The sequence below is a fragment of the Neophocaena asiaeorientalis genome, unplaced genomic scaffold, assembly GCF_003031525.2.
Source record: "Neophocaena asiaeorientalis asiaeorientalis breed wild unplaced genomic scaffold, Neophocaena_asiaeorientalis_V1.1 scaffold91, whole genome shotgun sequence".
Lineage (NCBI taxonomy): Eukaryota > Metazoa > Chordata > Mammalia > Artiodactyla > Phocoenidae > Neophocaena > Neophocaena asiaeorientalis.
This window is the reverse complement of record NW_020173198.1, coordinates 10974538-11000383: the sequence shown is the minus strand read 5'-3', so window position 1 is coordinate 11000383 and position 25846 is coordinate 10974538. Positions and strand designations below refer to the sequence as shown.

The following is a 25846-nucleotide window of genomic DNA, read 5'->3' as shown; positions in this document are numbered from 1 at the left end:
AGAGACTTGTAACTGTGAAATTTGGATTTTAAATTTTTTAATAATTTATGCTGGTACTTTCCAAAAGTCTAGCTCTGCCAAACCTTTAGCACTCTGGAGTTTTTAAAAGATCAAAGGAGACACCCACGGTGTTTTATGACAGGCAAACAGTGCTGCTCTTTAAGAGAAAAGCCAACCGCCTGGACCAAATACCTGAAACCTACCTGTGTTTGGAGGCGGGGGCTTGTTGTGAATCCACTTAACTACTTTGATGCCATTCTGTGCAGTGGCGATGTTCACACCTGGCACGCAGGTGATGAGGTGTTCCAAGGGAACACCCCCCCCTCGGTTTTCCTGCACTACTTCTAGTTCACCAAACTCTGCGGCATAACAATCTGGAAAACTGAAGTTGGGGGAGAAACAGGTTAATTAAAATAATGGAAAAGCAAAGCACTTGCCAAACAGACGCCTGCCTTTATTTTAACACATCCATTAATAAATAATTTCTGTTAAGATGCCCATGATCTGGGTTTCAAAGTTAAATTAAGGTCCTAGAGAGGCAATCACTGTGGCATTTCTCTCTTTGATGCATTCTGATGGTATCAAAAATTCCTGCAATTTTCTAGCAGAGGGGGTTAAAAATAAGGCAACAGCGTTGCAAGTTCAACCTCCTCTAACATATCAGTTCGGTGGTTTTAAGGCAACTTGGTTCTGTGTTGGCCCCTCTATTAAGCCTACCATGTGGCCCATGGTGTGGCTGAAAGGACTTCTGAATACTTTTCTCCTACAAACGTTGAAATCTACAACTATTTGAGACCGTGCACTCTCTCGCAGTACTTGTGTAGAGCACTTCTAATCATCTTTTCTCTGTGGAGAAGAATCTGCCCTATTCATGCTGATGTTTCTAAAATTCAGCACAAACACAATTTCTTGTTGAAATATCGAGTGAATGGATCCCATCTCAGATACACTTCGACTACAAGTGGTACCTAAAAACGTCAGGCTGAAGCCTGGTACAGTGCGTGCTTGGGGAGAGGTGCAGGCAGGTGGCGGACTTTCTACAAAGGGGAGGACTAAGGTGTCACAATGGCTTTGACACGGTCACCTTAATAAAGGCACGGTGCCCTCGTGTGTCTGCAGAAGACTATGAACCTGGGGCGCGAACGTCTTCAGCGAGAGAATCACAAAAGGAATCTTGTAAGAGTCTGGATCAAATTCATGTTCACTGCCGAAAAGAGAACAAAACAGATGACATTTCTCAGTGGTCTAAGACGTTCCCAAGGTAATTCTAACAGATGCTCCACGACCTTTTACGAAAGGATTACTTCTCAAGGGAAGCGGGCAATCTACCTGAAATCCTTATTGGGACAGTGCTGCCTGCAGACAGGCTCGTGATATTCTAACTCTTCAAATATAATTGGGCTGCAGTTTGTTGAGGAGCCGTCATGTGACTGGGAGGACCCCAAGGGGCTCTGGCGGGCCTGACTGCTGGGTAAGAGACACACCAGTCTGCCATTTCCTTGTTCACGGATTGCGACTGTGTCTGTTAGTTTATACAAATCTGACACATTCAACCTGTGTCCAAACCTAAAAGCAAGGAAAGAGAGAGATGCTGACTTAAAGAGAACGTTTTTCTTTGTACAGAAATTCCTGACCTGTTTAGATAAAGCTCTATATCCAAGAATGGTTCCCCTGTCTCTCTGAAAAGTAAAACTGGGATAATTCTACTATAAATTTATTCACCATCAAACCAGTGATGCTTGGCACTCCCTTCCAGTCATCCCTGGCCCATTGCCCATTACAGTGATTATATATATCATTTGGTACCTAGCCTCCGACCCCACACAGTCTCTGTAAATGCCTCACCTAATTTTTTGAGATGGAAAACTATCAGCCATGACCCATTTCACCTTGGCCTCCCCTTCACTTCCAAATCCCTCTGTAATACTTCTCACCATCTCTGCTCCTCTCCCCAGAAGAGGTATACCCCTTTTCAGCTAACCCTATGCTTCAGCCCCCTGACCTACACTAGACTGGACTCCCCAGTCACCACCCTGACTTGTGTCTTTCATACTTGGAGCTTAAAGGCACAGAATCTGAAGACAGACAGATTTGAGTTCAAATCCTGACTCAACCTATGTGACCTTAGTCAAGTTATAGAACCAAGCTAGGCCTCAGTTTTCCCATATGTAAAATGGGGTGACAATCCCCACCTCACAGGGCTGACGTGAGAATTCAATGTGGCATGTATGGAGACAGCTTAGCACAGAGTAAGTGCTCATTAAATGTTAGCTGCTCCAATGGTCTCTTCCTAGTGCCCTGCCTACACGCTCAGATCGCCCCATGACCAACACCAGTCTCAAATCCCAGCCCCCACCCCCTACACTGCCCCACTCCACTTATGTCCAGTCTCCTCTGTGCTTTCACTCAGTCTGGAGCTCTCGCGTCTTCCCTATAATGGAAACAGCTGGTCTCTCAGGAGTTGCCTCTGCTGTTTCACCATCCAGTCTGCCATCCCCTTCCCTCCAGGATTGTCTCCACAGGACTCTTCAGAGTTGGCTCTCAAGTCACCAGTGGCCTCCTCCTCCTCCACCCCAAACCTCACACCATGTTCTCAGGCCATCCCCACCCTCCTGATAACACTCTGGCCTCTGGGTTCTCACCGGCTTCCTGTCCCTGGTTGCATTCCACCCAGTTCTGCCCTTTCTCTAGTTCTCCCTCTCCTCTAAGTTCATCTGCTCCCAGGTCTTTCAAGATCATCTTTAGGCAAATAACTGCCGTATCTTCAGAGCTGACTTCTTTCCTGAGGGACTCCAAATGTGCAGAAGACCACCTGAACTCTCTGCCCAGATATTCCAATAGCCCCCTAAAACTCATATGCCCAAAGCCAAGCTCAAAAACTCATTGTAGGGCTTCCCTGGTGGCACAGTGGTTGAGAGTCCGCCTGCCGATGCAGGGGACACGGGTTCGTGCCCTAGTCCGGGAAGATCCCACATGCCGCAGAGCGGCTGGGCCCGTGAGCCATGGCCGCTGAGCCTGCACATCCGGAGCCTGTGCTCCTCAACGGGAGAGGCCACAACAGTGAGAGGCCCACGTACCGCAAAAAAAACCCCAAAAAAACTCATTGTAACTCCTGGACATCCCTGGTGGCACAGTGGTTAAGAATCCACCTGCCAATGCAGGGGACATGGGTTCGAGCCCTGGTCCAGGAAGATCCCACATGCCATGAAGCAACTAAGCCCGTGCACCACAACTACTAAGCCTGCGCTCTAGAGCCCACATGCCACAACTACTGAAGCCCATGCACCTAGAGCCCATGCTCTGCAACAAGGGCAGTCACCTCAATGAGAAGCCCGTGCACCGCAATGAAGAGTAGCCCCACTCACTGCAACTAGAGAAAGCCCTCGCACAGCAACGAAGACCCAACACAGCCAAAATTAAATAAATGAATTTTTAAAAAAACGCACTGTAACTCCTAAACAAGCTTTCTTTATTTCTTCCCTATTTCCAGTTTAACCATACAAACTTCCTCCCAGTCACCTAGGGCAAAAAACTCAGAATCAAACTGACCTCTACTTTTTACCTTGCCTGCTACATAAAACTAGTTACTAAGTCCAATTTCACTGACATTTGAAACTTCTGTGGTGTCTAGTTCCCTCTGTTCCGACAGCGTCTACTCAGAGCCGGGACTGGGGCACACACTCCCCTGTGTCTCCCTCCCTTCCCCATTCACTCCAGCTCAGACACCACCACTGCCTGAAGTCTTCCCACCACCACACCTCTCCCCTCCCCTCCTTCCTCCGATACTTCAGTGGCTCCCACTATCCACGGGATAATGGCCACGCTCCCGGTTCCTTCCACCCTCTGTAACCTCAAGGCCTTTTCTCCTTCCCACTCCTCCTTTGTAATGATAGTTTTCTTTGTTCTATACAATATATGGCGAGTGTCTTTTCCCTTCCAGACATAACAGCCCCAAAGACAAGGGCTGTCTTTCCAGCTCTGCACCTTCCACAGAGCCTTTCGTTCCACTAGTACTTGCTGAGTGTCTACTGAGCACTGGGCATTGAAGACATGGTGCTAGGTCAGACACAGTGCCTGCTGTCCTGGAGCTTACAGTCTCAAAGGTGCTCGAAAATGTCCACGCAATGAATAACAAAACTCATCAGCCAAGTGGAAAAGATGAAAGTACAGCTTTGGGGACTGACATCTAAATTTGCTAAAAATGAAAGATGTTCTTCAAGTGTGTGTTAAAACTGGAATTTCAATCTGAACACCACTGTCTTGGTCTTATTTCCTCTGCTAGTTCCTTAAGGGTTGCTACCAGTTTTATGCATGGAAGTCACCCATCAGTACTGGCTGGATCAATGAAAAAAGTAATCCTTACTTACTTTTTTTCATAGATATCTGTAAATTTAAAAAGAGGCAGACAACAGGCAGGAGCATCCTGAAGAATGGACATCGTTTCTGCACTGCAAGAAAGAAGTTTAGTCCATTAGAGAACAGACGACTTCCTCTCCGTTCCAAGTTGTATTTTAAAAACAGAGTTCATAAAATTGATTACCATAATGTGTATGCAAAATAAACATACCCATTTATATCTCAGAGTTGATCTTCCAGAAAATCTTAAAGAATGGACTTCAGGAACAAGGCAATTAAACAATATTTAGTCACATATACTGGGATTTTTATCAGACTCAAGCATAGGGCTTTGCACACCTGTGTATCAGAAAGACACTGACTACTCACTGAGACACTTTATTAATTCAGAGCAAAGGGCACAAGAGCTTGACTGTCTCCTGCCACAGCGCAGTTCTATCAGACAGATGGGCGAGGAATCCCCACAGTTGAAGATACACAACTGAATACACTGGTTAAGAGTGACTGGCTTTAAGCCATAGGATTATGGATGAATTTTGTCTCCTGCTTCTTTTATGTTTCTGAAATTTTTAAATTATATTTAATGAGTATTATCTTTATTCTAGGAAATTAAAAAATAACTTAAAATGATGGTGAAGTTTGACTTGCGCATGTTATGAAATGATCATCACAATAAGTGAACATCCATCATCTCATGTAGATACAAAATAAAAGAATTATTTTCCTTGTGATGAAAACTCTTAGGATTTACTCTCTTAACAACTTTCATACGTAACACACAGCAGTGTTCATTATATTAATCATGTTGTACATCACTCCCCTAGTGCTTAGTTATCTTATAACTGGAAGTCTGTACCTCTTGACTGCCTTCATCCAATTCCTCCTTCCCCCATACCCCACCTCTAGTAACCACAAATCTGATCTCTTTTTCTATGAGTTTGTTGGCTTGTTTTTTGAAGTATAATTGACCTATAAACAGTATGTTAGTTCCTGGTGCACAAATCATTATACTGTCTGTACACCTTAAACTTACAGGGTGCTGTGTGTCAAAAGCATATTATGAATAAAACCATCACTAGATTCCTAAGATTAGTCTAGTCGTAATGCAGACTTACGGGGCTGGGTGTCTGTGACATTAAAGATATATCTGCAAGTTGAGAGCTTACAGCTTTGTAGATCTACCTGTTATAGACAAATCCACCTTCTACTAAGACTGGAAGGTAATATTTCAGACTTTCTAGGCTTATAAACTTTTATTGTAGAGGCCTACTATTTTTAGAACCTGTTCTAGATATGTGGCATATTATTTTACTCCTAAGTGCCTGCCAAGTTTAAGCTGTACTTCATCTTTGATTAATGACTTGAACAAGGGTAAACTATTCTAGCTAGCTTATTTCTAACTTCTACCTTATTTCTAACTCTATCAAGGGAGAAAAAGCATTTATTGCATATGTGATCATCACAAGAGGGTTGGGAATGGGATAAAATCTATTTTTATTATATCTAAAATTGTTTCTGGGCCAAAATGTTATTTCCTGAAATAAACGGCTTGTTTGTTCTTTACCTCAGTAAAGAGAGTGATTTATTCGCAGCTCCCGTGGCAAGTGAGACCAGGATCTTCTTGCTGCCGATCTTGTATCTGTGGAGGCTGTTCACGGCACTGATTGCTTCTTGTAAGTTTTCCATCTGAACAACAGCTTTGAGCTGATAATCTGTGTGGGGGCTGAGCTCAACACTCTTCACCTGCAGCAGCAAAAGGGAAAACAGAATGTGATCTACCCAGACCCCTGTCCTCTCAAAACTGAAGGTGACTCGCTAGGCAACTGGTTTGTGGGCTTCAGTGCTGCCGTGAGGGAACCTGTCTGAACTGTGCACTTCCGCTGACCAGAACCTAAGTGAGCTAGGATGGGTGACCTTCAGGGATGTGACATCAGCCTAGCCTGCCTTGTGCTCTGGCACACAATGCTCTCCAAGGCAGGCTTGGGGCCAGCACATGCAAGGAGTCTTTTGCGTCTTCTCCAGACCCTGCCAAAACCTGGGGCATAGCCATCATAAGTTTCAGTAAAAGGTGCATTTTTAGCAAATTGCACCTAAAAACTGAATCAGATACCGTAAGACATTAACAAAAACAGCCAATATCATTTTAGAACCCTATTTCCATATTTTAGCAGCCAGAGCTAACTAAATAAAACCCATCAGTGTTTTATTTCCCGAAGAGCCACTTAAATCCCTGCCCATGACCACAAGTGCTTCTATGCCAGGCTTCTTGCTCTCTTGGGCTGTATCCTAAAAACAGAATACACAGTACCACCATGAGCAGGCTAGAGGAAAAAGGAAGGTGTTCAAACTCGTTGAGTGACACTTACACCCTGCCTGTAGTTACGTGTGCTGAGTTAAGTGCACTCAACTTGAATGCCAGCAAGGGGTAAAACTAAAGGCAAGAACAAGAGTGAAAGGTTACCTTGCCGTGTCTAGAAAACGCTTCCTGCATGAGCTGCTGCAGCTCCTTCCGGGACAATCTGTAGTCTAGGTTGCTGATCTGGATATCAGCACCATTTGCAAATGGGTCTGGGCAGTCGGCACCAACGCTCGAATTTGCAGCGTTGAAAGCAAGTGGGGATGCTCTGTTTAAGAGGTTTGGAGACATACTCCTGCTTAAAACATACATAGGTTATTTTTAAAAACTGTTATTCTATTTATTCAGTTTATGCCATTTAGATTTTGTTTGAAGCTATATAAAAACAGCTTGCCGCAATACAATTTGGTTTTCAAATTTTTTTTTATCTTAAACACGCACTGATTTAGACTCATTGTCAAAAATACGACCTGTTGACTACCTTATTAACAGCAAATAAATTACTCAATATCGGGCTTCCCTGGTGGTGCAGTGGTTGAGAGTCCACCTGCCGATGCAGGGGACACGGGTTCATGCCCCGGTCTGGGAAGATCCCACATGCTGCAGAGCAGCTGGGCCCGTGAGCCATGGCCGCTGAGCCTGCGCGTCCAGAGCGATGGGAAAGGCCACAACAGTGAGAGGCCCACATACCACACACACAAAAAAATACTCAATATCCTTTTATTGGATTATTTAAGGCTAACGGCAGAAATTACAGGCAGGCCTAATGAATTAATTTTCCACTTTGTGCATTTATTCTTAGGACACTGAGCATTTATTCTTAGGAAATTAGCTTGCGATATCAATGTAAATCATTTATCTCCCCCTGGCTCTGAAAAAGCCAGATATTCTTTATGTGTGTGTGTGTGTGTGTGTGTCTATATATATATGTGTATGTATGTGTGTGTGTGTGTGTGTGTGTATATATTTTTTTTTGGCTGCGCCACATGGCTTATGAGATGTTAGTTCCCCGACCAGGGATCAAACCCGGGTCCTCGGCAATGAAAGCATGGAGTCCTAAGCACTGGACCGCCAGGGAATTCCCAATATATTTTTTAAATATAAAGATATTTTATTTGATTTGTTTTTTGGCCGTGCCACACAGCATGTGGGATCTTAGTTCCCTGACCAGGGACTGAACCCAGGCTCCCTGCAGTGGAAGCACAAATCTTAACCACCTGACCACCAGGGAAATCCCAAGCCAGATATTCTTGCTTATATATTGTGGCCCTTCTCCACGTAAGGAAATCTTTTACGTGAGTTTGTACATGTCATTTGACAGGTCCAAAGTCATGTTCTATAGTGAGCCTTCACCAACTCAGAAGAATAAATACAATGCTAGAAGGAGCTCATGGGATGCATGAGCTCCTTCTGTTTTCCAAGGTTCCAGAATTACTTGGAGTGAGTTTAGAAAGCTTAAATAAGGTCGGTGTTAAGGTTGTTTACAGAGACCCTCGTTCCTCAAACAGCTTCCTGTAATTACCCCACGAATAAGAATAACCAATGTGTGTCCGTTTGGGCCTCTTCCTCAGCATGAGGCCCATGATGAAGCCATGAGGACATGTTAAGAACATAATGTGCCTCCCATCATTGCCCAAGGACTCCAGGACAGGTTTCTCTCTCTGACCTCTGCTTACCAAGACTCCCACGTGGAGGAGGGAGAAACAGCAAGAATCACTGCCCCCAAATGTTAGCTATCGTTACCAGTGGAAAAGGGGACTGGTGGAGGAGGGGTGGAAGATTTCTCTTTTAAATATGCACTTGTGTATTGCTTGAATTCTGTTAAACAAACTATTTCATAACCCCTTCTACTGCACACAACCACTCCTTGGATCAAGAACCACTCACCGAGAAGACCAAGACTGAGGCGTGAGCAGAGGACCCACTTGCCTGGATGCAATCAACTTGCTAAAAGCAGACGGGTAACTCACTTGGAACAGAGTCTCCTCTTTATCTTTTTTCTCTACAGGAGAACTGGTAACACTGCGGGTGCAGAGGTTCTCTTTTCTAGTGGAGGGAAACATTGCAGGGAAGAGGTCACTTATTTTCCTTCACATCATGACAAGCAGCTACAAGGGAGAATAACGGAACCTACTTCGGATTGGTTTTGTAAACAGATTCTGCCACCCCCGACGTTTTAGGTGTGGGCGCTGCAGCACTTGAATTTCTGTGAGGCGGTGCCACCGGCCTCAGGTGGCCTTGCTGGGGCTCACTGCTTCGAGTGCCAGTCTTCGACTCCATGCGGCATAGCTCCTTAAAACAGACAGAGCAAGGGAGTTTAACAGTTAAGCCCCCAGGATGTGCCAGACCTTGCACAGAAAACACCTCACTTTGAGTATCCTCGAAAATGTAGAAAAGGACACACCAAAAGCAAGTGAGCATATAAAACAGAGACCAAGAAAGCAAACCTACCATAAACTTCAGAAAGCAAGAGGTATCACAATTACCTGTAAACTTTTAACATTGGTATTTCTGGTAGCAGATCCAGAATTTGCCTGCGACCCTTTTCCAGGTGCGGCTTTGGCACTGGAAGATGGTTCACTTGTATCTTTGATGAGGCACAATTTTGGATTCTTAAGTTTTTTGGGAGACTTCGCTTTATCAGCAGTTGCATGTGAACTCTTTGTTTCACAGAGTTCTCCACTTTTTGGAGTAAATGACACGATGATCCTATTACCAAAGACATCTTCATTTTCCATTCGCTTCAGAGCCCGTTCTGCACTATCTCGGTTTATGAAGCGGAGGATTGCGCTGCAGCCTGTGATATTTAGCACTTTCCCGCCACAATTATCGGACAGGCGTCTGAGCCTGTTGCTGATGCTCTTGCCATCTTTATTTGCTGGTAGGTTATAAACATAGAGTAGAGTCTGGCACTGTTGATACAGAGGAAAAGTGTTACAGTGGGTTGACTCGAGGGCACACATTCCATTATAAACAAGAAGAACAATGAGTGATCTCCAAACTTTAGCTAGCGACCTTGAAGGGGAGATAACAGAGATTTCCACGGGAGAGGGTAAACTTACTTAGACTGAAAAACATGGAAGAAGAGAAATGTATCTAAAATTATCACTCTGGCGAATGAGAAAAAAATAAGTGGCAAGATTGAAACGTACTGAATAATCGGTCTTTTTATTTTTTTGTAAATCATAAGGAATAAGGATCTCTACAGTGGGCAATCTCTCACCTAAAATACTACAATCGACTTAAAGGCCTTCCGGATTAAAAAAGTGAGTGCCAAACACAAGCGAAATAGAGGAAATGTAGCTATAGCCAAAAGACTAGAAACATAATGAAGAACAACAAAAGTGAATCAGGAGAGCAGCTCCAAAGCCTGAAGTAGGGCCTACGTATGTTACTCCTTGGGCCAGACTCTGGTATCCCCAACTGCGGATTATCCTTAGCATGTGTTTAATCTCCGGCCAGGCTCTGATCTTGTTGGGTATCAGGCAATGCAGTGGGGCCAGCAATGCAAATGCCTGAATCTGGGGGCGGGGCGGGGGGGGCAGTCTCGGTTCTGCTGCCATCACGCTGTGGGACCTCCAGCGGCTTGCTTACTTTTTCTAAGTGCTGACTTCCTCCTCTCTAAAATGAGGAGGTTGGGTGAGATCATTCCTAAAGTGCTTCTGTAATCCTAAAGTTATTAAAATACGTTAAAACTGCATTTCATGAATGGGATTGCCCACCCTTCTGGACCATCCACACTATAGCTCCTCTCTGTTATTACTGTTTAAAAGTTGCACATATAGTCTCCAGACAGCTTAAACACAAGCTCAGTGTTGCAGTAAACATTCTTATCCTAAACAAGACTATGAGAAATACTCAGCCTGCTGGAAACATGTGCACTTTCTCCTGTCAAGTGGCTTACCAGGCTACAGGTGTAGCGACCACTACTCCTCATTGTGCCCATGCATGCCAGGGACCACAACCATAGAAAACAGGCTCAGAGGCCTGCTGGAGCTTCAGGATTAAGTGCCACAACTGTACTATCACTGCTTATTTGACTCCAACCACACCAGTATGTGCAAACCATCATCATATTCTTTACCCTTGAAACCTAGAAGCAAAAAGAGTAATAACTCTCATTCCATTACTTCCATCCCGCTGGCACAAAACATTGCTAGCTTTGTAGACACTGGCAAGTGGTTGTCAGTAAGGTAAATCTGAAAGTCAGTTCCCTATGACATTGTGAAAATAATAAAAGCAAAATGCATACATATCAATTCTCTGAATATCTGTAAGAGAAGAAAGTTTCTAGGCCTGTTTCAAAATCTGGCCAGCCTACTATAAAGAACAGCCTCACCTGGGCTTGGAGACCCCTTATGAAGGGCTGTCTTGAGCCTCTGTAATCTCAACTAGAATATGGCAGAAAGAACACAAACCCACTTACTGGCATCTTTACTGGTAACCTGGGGGGCAGGTCGGAAATGAATTCTTCAAATCTGATCAGCTCATTAGCATGATGCAGCAGTGCTTCTGAGGCCTGGTTTTTATGGACCAAAATTATGTGGAAACCATGCCTGTGTCTCAGGTCACTAAGTTCCAATGCGAAATTGACATCAGCTGAAAGACAAGGTACAGCCCAACCCCCATCCCCAAACATTAGAAACACCTGACAGAGAGAGGTAACTCTAATGACATCTACTGAGAAGGAAGGAATGGCAGGATTGTATTCTAAGTTGCCACCCCCACCCCTTTCTAGAACAGGAACGCATTTCATATCAGAAGGAGTAACATGGTAAGACAATTTTACATATACTTATACTGAACCCCAAGACACGTTACTTCCAGGAGTAAAACGGAGCAAATGTTAATACTCTGAGGAGCCCCAACTTCATCTTAGATTTTTAAAATTAGCAATACGGGGCCCCCAGGATTAAAAAAATTACATTTTCTTTAATAAACTTGGTCCTGCAAGAATCCTTAATCAAGTTCCAAGGAGAAAAATACAGAAATCCACGTAGACCCATTTTTTTTCTAAACAGTTTTCAAAGATAAGCATAAAATGTCCTGTGTATTTCAGCGTCTCTGGGGGCACATTTTACTTTAACATATTTTGGTTTCTATGATAATTCACACACAGTGAGTTTAGCTGAAATTAGCAGATGTTTCTACACTTACTTGACACAAGAACCACAGTGGCAGGAGCAGTGTGAGTATTTGCAAACCTTCGGAGGCTCTGGCGGAGCTTGTCGTCAGCAGCGTTCTTTGCAGTAGCATTGATGTGGGCAACGGTTACCTGCATTAATTTATAATAAGGACAAATGAGAAAGAGCTGAGGTTAGAAAATCACTACACATTCTGCCCGCCTCTTAATAGACAGTTCTTGAGGAAACTTTTATTATTACTGCCACTTAGGAATGGAAAAAAATTACAGTCAAATCTCAATAATTTCCACTTCAGTTCTCCAGACAAATTAACTGGATCCTTATCCCTAGTTTCTAATCTTCTGCTTTTCTGCTTCATCCATCCCCCTTTCAGAAAATAAAGAAAAGAAAGTGAAATGTGAAGTAAACTAGCTCTCTCTAGTATCTTTTGCCAACAATTTTGTGGGTGGCAGAGGTATGATATATAATTAAGGTACGATTTGGGGCTGTATTTGATGTCACTTCTATTCATCGTCTATGGCTTCCACCATCAGGTGGTGGAAGAAGAGAGGCATCTGCCCCTAAGGGAGCTAAAATGTGTTTATTCCTGTTAAAACTATCAGGCTCATATTAAAGTCTCCAAAGGAAGGAAAGGTTTGAGAGGTGCCTCAACTACATACAATACAAAATAGGATTTATTAGTTTTCACAAGGAACAGAACTATATAATTTTAGGCAGGAATATGGCATATCAATGGAATTACTTGTCTGAAAGTCAAAAGAACTTGATTCTGGTTCCAGCTGAAGAGAACAGACTTTGGGGTCAGACAATCTGGATTTAAATCTAAGCTCATCCACTTACGGCCATATGATCTTAAAAAAGTTGCTTCACCTCTTGGGCCCTTTCATTTGTAAATTCCAAATAATAAATCCTATGAGCCTTGTTCACAAAGCAGTTATGAAAATCAAAGGAAGTGATACATAGGTAACCACTATACTAGGAAAGCACTAGTCACATATAAGCAGCCTTGTTGAAAGATCAGACATGATTAAATGATTTCTAGTACCTAATTAAGAGATAATCTTTTGCTATTTTCCTTTATTTACAAACTTAGCACAAATGCATATTATTAAACAAATTTTCAATTAGAATTCTTAAAAAAAATCACACATGCTTATTCTTCTACCAAAATAGATAAAAATTCTTTTTTTTTTTTACCTGGCAATTATTCAGTTCTTGAATAACTTCTTTGTTTTCTTTACTGATGTCACACACACAAATGAATTCTGCTTCTCTGTGGCCTTTAAAAAACTTCTCACGAATTCTTTGTACAACTGCAGTAGCTGAGCGGCCAGAGGGGACTGAGCAATTTTCAATATCCCAAAAAACTCCAATGGGGGGTAAGTTTTCTAGCACCTGTCCGGCTAGCGCAACTTCTGGTGACCCTTAAGAAATGTTAACATTTTCAATTACAATGGTAAAAAAGAGGTAAGACATTCAAATAAAAATAACAGGTAGCTACCTCTTATTCTTAGGGGCAGGAAAATGAAATTATTGACTAATGTTAAATTTAAGGATACCAACCTCAATGGCTGGTCTAATAAGACAAACAACCCCAAGTTGCCATAGTATCTCTAAGTGATTATTCCCATTTTTCAGGAGAGAACAAATCTAAAGATCAAGTCACTTTAAGCCCACAATAAATCCATCACAAAGCATGAGGCGTTCTCACACTGACCAGTTATGCTCCTCTTAACACTAACACATAGGTGAATGGACGCAGCAGCTCTGAGACCTGACCTTCATGCTCCACCCACACTTGTCTACCGACTCAGTGTGGGAGAACAATGAAGAGGAGACGGACCGTGAAGTTGTTATCATCCTTTATTTTATTTTATTTTTAAAGCACATTTGTTTGTTTGTTTGTTTCTGGTTGCGTCGCAGCGCTTGCTGGATCTTAGTTCCCTACCCAGGGATCCAACCCGTGCCCACTGCAGTAGAAGCTCGGAGTCCTAACCACTGGACCGCCAGGGAATTCCCTTGTCCTTGATTTTAAATGATTTTTAACACTGCATTCATATCTGATTCAAGTTTTTAAAAAATGTTTTTTAAAGATAAAATATATCAATTACTTTTTGGGGAAATGATCTTAGGTTTTCAAATACTGTTTTTCATCAGCCATTACTAAATCTTTCTAAATACTAAGTATGTCTAGGGAGCATACAACCAACAAGTGTGATTATGAACCTAAGTTGACACCAAGTCCCTTCCAGCACTTATTTCTCCTAATATACTCCTCATTTTTCTATACACAGCTTCTGGTCTCAAATAGCATCAGCCCAACATTAATGGCAACTGACCTATTGGTCTATAAGGATAAAAAGATCTTTACCAAGAGATGGAAATGGAGACTCACACACAGTAGCTTTAGAACCACAAGGAATCTTTTTAAAGGTGATTAAATGCAGTGTTAGTATCAGGTATTGAAAACTAATATGCACATTTTACACCATACTGTCATTTACCAAATTTCGAAGCAGCTTTGCCTAGACTGGTCGCCAATAACAACGTGGTCTCCTTCCCTGTTCCTTTGGTTCCACAGCCATTACACAGAGGAATAGTAACAGGTGCAGTTTGAGTATTTGGAGGTGGTATATTTGGCCAGACTTTAGCAGCATCAATTATACTATTTCTTGCCGGCTGTTTTAAAATTTTTTTAAAAAGAGGAGGAGGTTTCAGATACATTATTTCAGAACCTAGAGTTACACATAACAACTGAAAACACATTCTAAGTGTTTCTCCTTTCCACCTGCTAATCTCTGATAAAACGTATTTTCAAATCACCTTTCCCAGAACTATCAGCTACCAATGCATAAACTCACTTCCAAAGTGACTTGAAATGATCAGGGAAGATATTCACATGATCAGACCTTTACATTCTGGGCCATGTGTCTGCTACGGTGGAGACCCTCAGACACACTTTACATAAAAGGAAGTAACGTCTTTACCTGAACACTGGGTGTGACTGAGACCAAGTTTCAAGTTCCCCAAATTATTACAAAGGGACAACATGCAGTTTTACAAGAATGGGTCCATGTATCAAGTGAGTGTTAGCTATAAGAAATCACAATTGTGCTCTAGCCTTTAAAGACTGAACAGAACACGAGGCTTTGCCAAGCTAGGTTCACACGTAAGAAGTAGATTTATTACAGGAGACTCTAAGAGCATAAACTAAATAATTACTCTGTACTTTTTTGAATGGTCCCCCCCATTTTACCCTTTGCTTTCTTTCAGGACCAGAAGGAGTTATGCTGATGGGGAGAAAGCCACATCACGAAAGAGTCTTTGACCCCACTCACAAAAAAGATTTTTTTCAAGATATATCCATTAGTATTTTAAAAAAGTCATTCCTCAAACCTTAGCTGCACCCAACATAACAAATAAAAAGATACAAACCTTGTTGAGGCAGTCTTCGCAGTAAAGTGAGCCCTTTAAACAAACCGGAGGTACCACATTTAGGTGCAAAGAGTTGGTGCATAAGTGAGGCGTTAGCTCCGACTGTGAAATGTGCTCTTCCAAGTGCCCGGGAGCCCCACTTGTGAAATCAGAACAGGGGAAATAGCCAGCGGAGGAGGTGCAGCCCTGGAGAGCTGGAAACTGATGCAGCTTGTGCACATTACCATGACATGACTGGAAATGGAGCTTTCCACAACAGGGCAGGTGTTTGCAGGGAGAGAGATTACTTTCTAGACACATGCTGGGAAAGTCACTTGCAACGCTGGCCAAACTGTTCCTAGCTGAGGCACTCTGGAGTGAAGATGCAGACTGGAAAGCAAACCCTGACCCCACCTGACACGTGACTGTCCTGGTGCTTTGCGAGTCTAACAGTGCGCCTGGGGGAATCAAGCTACCAGTCCCTCCGCCACCGCCACCACCAAAACGCATTGGCGAAGTGGAGGGGTCATTAGGGCAATGGGCACAGCAGCTTACTTTGGGGACAGTTGAAAGCTGTATTTTAGGTTGCTGAAGAGAATGGATATCTGGAAGTGGGACTGCTGGAAAAAGTTTAGAGCCAGCATGAAGGGGAGATGGTACATCCTTTAATTCCACAGCAACTTTCTTGTTCTCCATGTAATCTTTCTGAGAAAAGAAAACCAGAACACAAATTAATTTTATGAGGCTAGTGACTTGGGGTTACTCACATCTGATTGCATTAAAAAATGGAAACAGTGTTCAAACCTATATACATCACTCCGTCATAACCACACAAAATCACAACCACAAAAATGGAATGGCAGCTAAAACCAGGAGCATTCTTCAGCAGGAGGTGAACATTGAAACAGACAACTAAAATTACAACTGTGTCCTTCCTGAATTTTAAGAGACTTGGGGAGAGGGTCTGTTTACATATTCAACAAGCCTGATTAACCAACCATGTCTCAGTGTCTTCCCTTTGATAACTTCCCCTTGCCTCTCAGTGTCTTCTGAAGACAAAATAGGTGGTATGAAAAACAACACAGTCATAAAAGTATTCACTAAAGACGGCTTATAAGCAAAGCGCCTTGAGGAAAATACTTAATAGTTTGTGCAGTCAGAGCTAGGTGGTTTTAGTAAGGTCCTCCAGGGGAGAAGGTATCAAGCACTACGGATGAGCTCAGCCATCTGCCCAAGTGGCCCATCCATGAATAGGTTTTAAACGTGTTGCTGATGACATTTAGCAAACCCTGGGGTATCATGACCTAAAGCCATAATGCCAACAATTATTTTGTAACCAGTGGAAAGAATTAGAGTAATTAGAAAACTATCTGGGAAAAAGATAAAAGAGAAATAGTTTGTCATATGCCTGTAACATAGACACATGAGGCTGGTACGCTTATAAAGGTTATAGCATTGCATTGGTGTCAGAGACCTGGGTTTGAAGATGATACTAAATAGTTTTATGACCTTGGGTTAGTGACTTAACCTAACCTCTTTATGCTTCAATTTTACCATCCTTCAACTGGGAACAACAGAATGGACCTACTACATTTGTTAGAAGGGTAAAATTAAATAGTAAACATAAAGCACTCAGCAGAGTACCTGGCCACTGAAAGGGGATCCGACAAATCAACAACATTTATTGGCTGAGTGCAGGCACTATTAAGATGAAGGGGATGCCCTGATATAGTGATTGAGACATGCTCATCCCTTAGAGCATAGAAAGGTTCATCTGACTGCTATGATTTCAGTCCTTCTGCTATGGGAGGGTATACTAATACGGGAGAAATTTGGATTTTCAGTTACTTTTCCTAAAAGGGAGGTAATAGCAATGGTCTCACCAGCCAACAAGCAGTGTGTTCTGCCCTCTTGATAATTACAGTTCAGGCTGGAAATTAACTCACTGGCATTATGATTTATATAGATCTGGCTCTTATGGGCAGGGTTACTGTGAGTTGGTCTTCCTGAACGTACTCAATTCTGGGTACCACTGACAAAATCGAGATTCTGGATCTGTAAAGGTGACAGTGCAATTCCGTGTCCTGTGACTCTGTTAGGGCTATATCTGCCACCCCAGGAACCTGCTTGAGCTGCCAGCCCTCAGTGCAAACTGTCCCTGAGGTAAAATACTTCTGAAATAACTCCAATTACTGATGCCATGCGACAAAGGTAACTATATAATGAAAAACTGGAGAAGACAGGGAATAGATTTTTTTTAAAAGTCATTATCAATACCCTTATATAAATTCATAGTAAAGTCTCACTTAAATCCCAAGTACAATAGCAAAAAAAAAAGTGATAACGATGAAGGAAATAAAATCAGAAAACGTCAAAATCACTACGAAAAGACAAAAGAAAAAGTTCTAGACATATTTAAATATTCAAGAGAAATCTTGAACAGAAAAAGACTATCAACAAATCCTATCAATCTTTCCTTGATTTTAAGACACAAAACTCAGAAGGCTACCGTAAAACAATATCTATTTTGTACTTTCCTCCGGTCTTACTCTACAATGTGGATTTTGTCTTTGGAATCTGTGACGTTAATGAGAAACAAATCTTTCCAAAATTTTAACATCAAATATTTAAAGCATCTATTGTTGCTTAGTGTGTAAGTACAGGAGTTAAAAAATTGTGCCTTCATTGAGTCAGGAATTACAATAATGTGCTACAAGGAGTAATATAAGCAGGATGCAAGAGAAAATTTAGCACAGACTCCAGGGAGAGAGACTGCCCCAGACCAAATGGATCTCTCATCTATTTGCATTAAGAATTTGCTATGTCCTTAGTCTTGCACATAGTTACCGTTTGGGGACTAAGTGGCAACGTTTGCTCAGGACGAGAAAAGCAATTAGAGAATTTCCAAAGCCATGGCTTAGCATCATTATCTTGTTGAAGCCATCCAAGTGTTCTACTGCAGGAGTTCTCAGTTCCGTTTCCTTCCATCATACAGCCATACAAAGTGGTTCAACATTCTTTCATCTTTCTTTTCTTTCATTCTTCCACCCTGTTAAGAATGAGATTTAAATATTATTTATTTGCATAAGTACAAATTTTATTACTGAAATCTGAGACTACAACTATATTTATGGTGTATAGGTCATTGCAAAGAGGGCTGATGGGACCAAATCCAGGAACTCTTAATGCTGTGACCAAAGACTGAGTTTTCCATAGGATGTAACAGCCACTCAGTGGTGCTATGTTTTCCTGATGGAGATACAAGATTTAGCCACTCATATCCAGGATTAGTGATGTGGGAAAGTAAAAATAAATGTAAATGTCTTCCAAGTTAAGAAAAAAAAATTATGGTGCAATGGCTCCCAACAAGTCAGATCTTAAGGAACACAAGTAGAATAGCTATCAAAACATATTACAGCTTACTAAAATTGGTAAACTTGGTTGACTATTTATGCTTGAACCCTAACTACATCAACCTGATTTTTTAAAAAGTCTATCATCTTCCATTCCTTACGTTTCATAGGTCTTCAAACAAAAATGAACTCTGGACGAGCCCTATTTCTTTTCAGCCATGCTTGAGAGAAGTAGCCACATCTTGGACACCTGCATAACCGGGAGAGAAACCTCTCCTCTTCACTTGGCTGGAGGCAAGTCCTCCAGCCCACAGCAGATGTTTTCTATATAATATTTCTTAATTCTTCTCGACTATCCCTCACTAAACACTCTACTTGGGAGATTCAAAAAGTTAACAGAAGACAGCATATAATTTGAGTAAAAGAACAACCACATGTCCTCATTCCCAATTATGTAAGATCGTGAAATTGATTTCAGAGCAATCTATCCCACTGTGTCTTTGATATGAGTATTGAAGGTCCAAATTAAGTGACCTCTGTGGACTTTGAATTTGATTCGGCTACAAAACAAGTCGAACCAACCTCTTAGTTTACTTGTTATGAAAGTGGAATCTGCTATACCACCAAAAATCTAACAGAGAAATCTCAAGTCCCAGATGTGCTCTTATCTACTCCAGAGCAACAACACTCTACAAGTCTTAAATGATACGATAAAAGCAGATCCAATCAGTAGTAGCCATTGGGCACAGAGGCGGCCTGCCAGTGGTAAGGACAAGGAAGTCTCATTTCCAAGCCCTCGCCACCATGCCCCAACCACCTCCTACTCTTACCGACAATGGCCATTTTAAGGTTATTAATTTATCTTTCAGAAATTTCTGGGCATATAGAGAAGAATTTCTTTTAGCTATCTCCCTGATAAGATGCTCTTTTCAAGAGATTTCAACATCTACATAGTCCAATGAGGGGAGAGATGACTATATAAGCACTATGTCTAAGATACAGGAAAACCAATCACAAAAAGCAGGGGTAGGCAAACTACTGCCTAAAACTATAGCCAAAACCGGCCCACTGCTTGTATTTAAATGGCCTGCGAACTAAGAATGTGTTTCACATTTTTTAATTCTTGGGAGAAATCAAAACAATATTTTGTGACAAAGCTATATGAAATTCAGATTTCGGTGTCTATGACTAGTTGTATTTGAAACACAGCCAAGCTTATTGAAGTCCTATGGCTATGTTTGCACTACAACTGCAGAGTTAATTATTTGCAACAGAGACTGTAGATCATATACCTACAGAGCCAAAAATATTTACTATTTGGCCCTTATGTAGAAGCTACAAAACTTTATTAAGTTTCAGTTTCTTCCTCAGTCAAGTGTGCCTAATTTCTCCCCTGCCCACCTCAAAGCATTACTATGGGGGAAAAAAATCAGATAAAAGATGCCACCATCTGTTTGTCTTCACCGCTGTATGGCTTGTGCCAAGCACGGGGCTCCTACATAGTATATACTAAGGAAATATTTGTTGAATGAGGGAATGAATAAAGCAGCTATTTACCTACAAAAACTGGAGCTAATGTGGAGACAGAGATGGAGTTAACTGCCACAATGATAGTAAATTATGGTACTTGTTCTTCCTATTAAATACAGACCTCATATACCCTATCTTCTCTCTAGAGCCTGAGAATTTGTGATGTTCACGACATACACAACTTCAACATGCTCTCTCAAGCCCCTTCAAGGCCAATCCTGAAAGTGAGCTAAGGTGTCAAGTAAAATACAGTTTACAAAGCTTTTTTGTTTAACATTATTTATTTCCTCATTCAGCAAATATTTACTTAGTATCTACTATGTAGTAAGCCTGTGCTTGGCACAAGGCATACAATGAAGGAAACAACCAGACACTGCAATCCATTTATGTCATCTTTTTTCCCACAGTAAATCTGTGAGAAAGACAAGGGAGAAATTAGCCACATTTTTACAGAGGAGAAACAGAAGTTAAATGAAATTATGTAACTTGACCAAGATCACACAATAGAAAGGGAAAAGAACCAGGCTTGTCCACCTCTTTCTATCACACCAAGGTACCTCTGGTATCGCTCAACACGAGCAACAGAAAGTATAAACGTATTAGCTTGTTAGTGGCCTGCACCCGGAAGTTTTCCTAAATATTCCTGGGAATTACATGATGTAATTCAGGTAGTCAAAGCAAGTTCTGTTTGATTTGAGTGGAAGTCTCACTTCCGCCATTATCTCTCAGTCTTTGAGCAATTCAGATAGTGGTTGAGAGCCCAGACTGTGACATCAGACTGTCCTCCTATCAATCCCCAATTCTGCCGCTTCCTATCTGTGCAGCTTTGGACAACGCGCAACCTCTCTGAACCTCAGATCCCATCTGTAAAATGGGCCTGATGGTAATAGTAGCACCTTCATAGGTTGTTGTTTGTATTAAATGAGACAAAGTAGAAAATTTAGCAGTGGCCTTCTCTCAACACCCAATCTAGTCCTCAACACCCCACATCACCGCATCCCATTCCTGGGTATTTCTGTTGTTTTTCACAGTTCTTCTTCCTAAAATTATCTTAGTTGCTTGCTTTTTTATTATCTGTCTCCCCCACGTAAATATAAACTCCATGGTAGTACATATGGATCATGTTTTCTTATTCATTATTGTATCTCCTGCACCTAGCACAGTGTCTGGCACCCAACAACAACTGGTGAATGAATGCAAAGTTCAATAAATGCCTCAGAAGCCCATTTAGGTTTCAGTTTCCCTGTATGCAAAACAGAATATTTATGCTCAGAGATGTTAGAAAGTGCAAAAGATGTAACTTGAAAGCTCTAGGTAATAACAGAAAGGTGCCAGGGAAACTCTAAAAGGTGTATCACAGTGTCGCAGTACAATTATTGGGAGTGGTTCAAGTCCTAAGACAACTCAACGCTCAGTCAAGCCAGAGGCTACACCCTAGGGAGTGCTGATAGACCGAGGAGGGTGCAAAACGCTGGGGGGCGGGAGGGTTGCAAAAACACCAGCTGTTCTCTTCCTCTCTTAAACTTCCAACAAGAAGGGTTGCTCTCCACACCTGGAGGGCCCCAAAGGGAGAAAGGAGACAAGTGTGGGCAGGGAGCCAAACACCCCCAAAGGGCAGCAGAGGCGCTGCAATGACAGTCGTGAATTGACCCGAAAGGGAGACAACTCGAACCTGTAGCGGGGGCTTGCCCGGTGGGTCCCATTCCTTCCCCTCATACCACCCAACCTCCCCCACCCCCGCCGGCAACAGGCAAAAGGAGGGGACGCTCTCCCCCTCTCCAGCCTGGTGGCCCCAGAGCACTGGACGCGTCGGGGACTACTTCCCAGCGCTGCCAGCAAACTCACCTCAGCCGCCGGCTCAACCTCCGCTCACATTCCGGCCCCACCGCCTTCCCCCCACCCCCCCCAGGCCCTTTGTTTTGATTCCCGACTCCGCAGCTCCCGCCGCCGCCGCCAAGCGCACCCTCCACTTCCGCTTCCGCACCGCACCGCCCCTGTCGCAAAACCGACGCCCTTCTCTCCTCCCTGCCTCCGCCCCTTCCTCCGCCCCTCCCCCGCCGCCGCGTCCTCCCCGCGCGGGGCGTGCTGGGAACCCCGGGGGGGGCGGGGCCTCGCGGCCCTGCAGCCTCGTCAGGCTCAGTCCCCTCCCGATAAACCCCTAAATAGGGACCTTCCCGGGGGCCTACCTCGGCATTTTTGGCGAAAACCAACAGTTTAAGAAAGCCTTGCCGCTGGCTTATCGTTGTGGCGTGGGAAGGAACCTGAAAGCGGAGATTTAGGGTGCTTGTGAGGTGGAACCCGGGGAAAAAATCTGCCAACCGGGATTTGTCACCGTTCAGCTCTTTCGGGCTTTTGAGGGAAGGCGACTTAAAAGGGATTTTGATGAAAAACCTGATCGTTTTGGCTTTTTTTCTCTCTTACTCTTGTCACGTGATGACCCTACTTTTTTTTTTTTAAATTAAATGACGCATATTTGCTACAGCATCCTTCATCTAGTGCAACCTAGCGGCGAGTGGAGAAAAAAATAACTGCCAACTGGGCTGCCCGCGAGGTCCTTCGGGCCGGCAGGGCGCCTCGAGAAGTTGTGATCCAGCTGGCAAAAAGAAAGCCTGTGCCAAGACTAGGCTGGATTTTGTCACCAACAATTAAGAGGTCCTCATGACTTAAGTAAGAAAACGTGATTTTTTTAAGTCCTGGTCCAAAGCTCGTTGCAAATGATTACAGCTTTTCCAGTGCCCACTTAGGTGAGCAAAAAGGAGACTTTATAGTTGCAAAAGCCATGTGAAGCCAATAACAGCTTGTGTTTTTGGTGACTAGATTTGCCATGTTTGGGGTTTTTTGGTTTTGGGGGGTTTTTGTTTTGGGTTTTTTTGCTTCAGATTCTTTACTTATATTTGAAATTTTTTTTTAATTGTTTTTAAGTAGGCACAACGGACATTTCTGAAACTACCAGCTACTCACTATTTCCTGTTGCAAATTGGGAGAAAAACAAAGCATATATATTTTAAATCTAGACAGTTTACGATGCAATAGCCGAATGCTACGTAAAAGATTATTTCTGAAGTTTGCTAAGAAACAGGTTAACTTTGCATAAGGATCAGCAAGTAAAAATTGCCAAAAGAGAACTTTTTTCCCCCTGAAGTCTGTACTGTGAGGCAACTTCATGAGGCAATCCACATTAAGTGGGGGAGATTTCAGGGGAAGCTGATACATCCCTGTAGACGTCCTTGTAGACAGGTATTGTGGAGGGCAAGATCAAACACATAGCTGAAGAACCCTTTGTGCTTGTATTCCATTTCCAGAAGGCAGATGACAAGTCCACACATCATCTGCCTGCTTAGGTATTTATTACTGCTGAGTAAATCTTCATTGTGTCTGTGTGTGGTAGTATTCTCCAAGTGGGAATTAGAACAGATGAAAAGCAACCCTGTTTCTAGCGTTTTGTTTTTTTCACAGTACCAAAAAATATGCTTCTCTTTAGAGATTTTTTTCTCTCCTTTTCATTCTAGTTGAGTATCTCTGAACACAGACAGTACTAACTAAAAATATAAAAAGGAAACAAAATAATTGTGGATTTTAAAATTGCTTTTTAAAAAAGGTTGTAGCCATAAAATAAAGATCAGACACATTTTGTTTGACATTGCTTGGCATTCTTTCAAGTCCAGAGCTGTGCCTGGTGTCAGTAAGTAAATGCAGTAAATAAAAATGTTATCAATCATACTAAATGGAAGGCTAATGAAAAGTTTAGTGTTTTGAAATAATAAATTATGATGGTAGAATTTAAGCAAGAGAAACCCAACTTTCTGCTCATTAATATCTGAAAGCTACAAGGAAAACAAATTGAATAGAGAGAAAAAAGTTTTAAAGTATACCAAAATTTCCCTTTCATTTTTTTAAGGTTTTATCCAATAACAAACCCATTTACCTAAACACCTATTCCTGAAGAGGAGTTTAATGATAATCATTTCAATATCTTCTCCCTTTTATTTTTAATGGAAAAATGAAGGAAATTGAAAATCAACTGGTTTAAATGATTTAATGTCATGTAGTCAGTACTGATAGCTCATCAACTTGTGGTTCAGTTTATCTTTAAACTGGGGTGATTATTCTCTGCCCAGAAACCTCACAGAATGGTGAGGCTCTGGAAAGTGTCAAGGGCGTGCAAATGATTTATTAGCATTTGGGGCCAGGATGGAAGTTTCCTAAAAGACACTTTGATACTTAACCCCGTTGATGTAAGTGGTAGTTCCCTTTTGCATCTCTGAGCTTCTTTCAGGAAGTAGCAAGGAGTCGAAGTAGAATTAAAGGTCATTCTTAACCATGGCAGGGATGCAGGAGGGATTCTATGACTGGTTGGGGGCCTCAAAGCAGCTAAGATCTCTGCCTGTAGCATTGTGCTGAAGAGCACCAGTGTAGGAGTCAAACAGACCCAGCTTTGAAGTCTGATTTGTTGTTTATTAATTGTGAAACCTTGGGCAATGCATTTAACTTCCTGCACCCTTTTCTCAGCTTTAAAATGAGGACCATAAAAGTGCTTTCCTGTGGTTCTCATCATCTGGGTCTCAGCTCCATTGTCACCTGGTAGAGTGGCTTTCCCTGACATTCTATCTGCAGGGACCCCTCCCCAGCCCCTTTCTATCATATGACCTTGCTTTAGTCATAGCACTTATTAGCATCTGACATTATTTCACTGTTTCTGTTTGCTGATTTAGTGTCCTTTTAGTACTATAAGCCCTTTGAGGACAGGTGTCTTGTCTGACATTTATTTTGATATAAGTGAGTGTTCAATAAATATTCGTTGGTGAACATCAAGAAGTTAGCATTATGCCTGACCTAGATAACCAATTGAAAAATCACGATCACTACATAGATTGTACTTAACTATGTGCTTAGGCACTGTCCTAAACGTTTTGCAAATGCCAAGTTGACTCATTTCGTCTCTGCATAACCCCATTTTATAGATGAGTAAAGTAAGTCACAGAGAGAATAACTTGCCCAAGATCACACAGCTACTAAGGGACAGAGCAAGGATTCAAAGCCAGCCTCGAAAACAAACTCCTGTAAAGGAGTTTTGCTGCCTTTGAAGAAGAAGATAATGATGTGAAAATTGTTATATTGGTTGTGGGACTTCCCTGGCAGTCCAGTGATTAAGACTTTGCCTTCCAATGCACGGAGCGTGTGGGTTCCGGGTTGGGGTTCCATCCCTGGTGGGGGAGCTAAGATTCCCACATGCCTCCCAGCCAAAAAACCGAACATAACATAGAAGCAATATTATAACACATTCAATAAAGATGTTAAAAATGGTCCACATCAAAAGGTCTTAAAAAAAAAAGAAAATTTTATATTGGTTGTAAAGTTGTGGGGAGGACCTGGGGCATTGCTTATCCTCACTGGACCTAGATCTTTGTCCTTCTATCTGCTTTGGGGAAAAGCCAAGAACAGGAAAATGCAACCGCTGTCAAGGGGGGCGAGTCATATTTTCTTGAAGTGCGTGGCCCGCAAATCCCAGCCCGTTCCCCCGGTGTCCAGGGAACACCCTCTAGCCTCCAAGGCGGGCCAGAACCCTGCCCAGTAGCGGGAGCCTCCCAGGGCCCCTCCCGCCAGCCCGCCCAGGGCCGCCGCGTGGCCAGGCCGCGCCCGGGCCCTGGGAAAAAAGTTTCCAAAAGGCGCTGCTCGGCGCTGATTGGCCGAGG

The 25846-nt window shown here is 42.5% G+C and overlaps 1 protein-coding gene and 1 non-coding gene across 8 annotated transcripts in view; one reads left to right on the top strand and one right to left on the bottom strand.

The window, feature by feature from the left end:
* Positions 1 to 22084, bottom strand: part of MARF1 (meiosis regulator and mRNA stability factor 1) — a 40663-nt gene extending 18579 nt beyond the window's left edge. For 2 of the 7 annotated variants that reach the window (XM_024744296.1, XM_024744299.1), the window contains exons 1-16: positions 21999 to 22084; positions 18118 to 18319; positions 15292 to 15975; positions 14361 to 14535; positions 13054 to 13280; positions 11870 to 11987; positions 11139 to 11311; positions 9199 to 9624; positions 8847 to 9004; positions 8600 to 8758; positions 6818 to 7010; positions 5921 to 6099; positions 4368 to 4448; positions 1330 to 1566; positions 1085 to 1204; positions 204 to 382 (exon numbers count right to left, since the gene is read on the bottom strand). In XM_024744296.1, the coding sequence (XP_024600064.1) occupies positions 204 to 382; positions 1085 to 1204; positions 1330 to 1566; positions 4368 to 4448; positions 5921 to 6099; positions 6818 to 7010; positions 8600 to 8758; positions 8847 to 9004; positions 9199 to 9624; positions 11139 to 11311; positions 11870 to 11987; positions 13054 to 13280; positions 14361 to 14535; positions 15292 to 15975; positions 18118 to 18261 (3253 nt within the window). In that variant the 5' untranslated portion in view covers positions 18262 to 18319; positions 21999 to 22084. The remainder of the gene's footprint in view (positions 1 to 203; positions 383 to 1084; positions 1205 to 1329; positions 1567 to 4367; positions 4449 to 5920; positions 6100 to 6817; positions 7011 to 8599; positions 8759 to 8846; positions 9005 to 9198; positions 9625 to 11138; positions 11312 to 11869; positions 11988 to 13053; positions 13281 to 14360; positions 14536 to 15291; positions 15976 to 18117; positions 18320 to 21998) is intronic. The other 5 variants (XM_024744297.1, XM_024744298.1, XM_024744302.1 and 2 more) reach the window with 5 other exon arrangements.
* Positions 18410 to 18536, top strand: LOC112399477 (small nucleolar RNA SNORA25). The gene has a single exon (XR_003003232.1). It is a non-coding gene; the product is annotated as a small nucleolar RNA SNORA25 (small nucleolar RNA).
* Positions 22085 to 25846: the final 3762 nt, after the last annotated feature.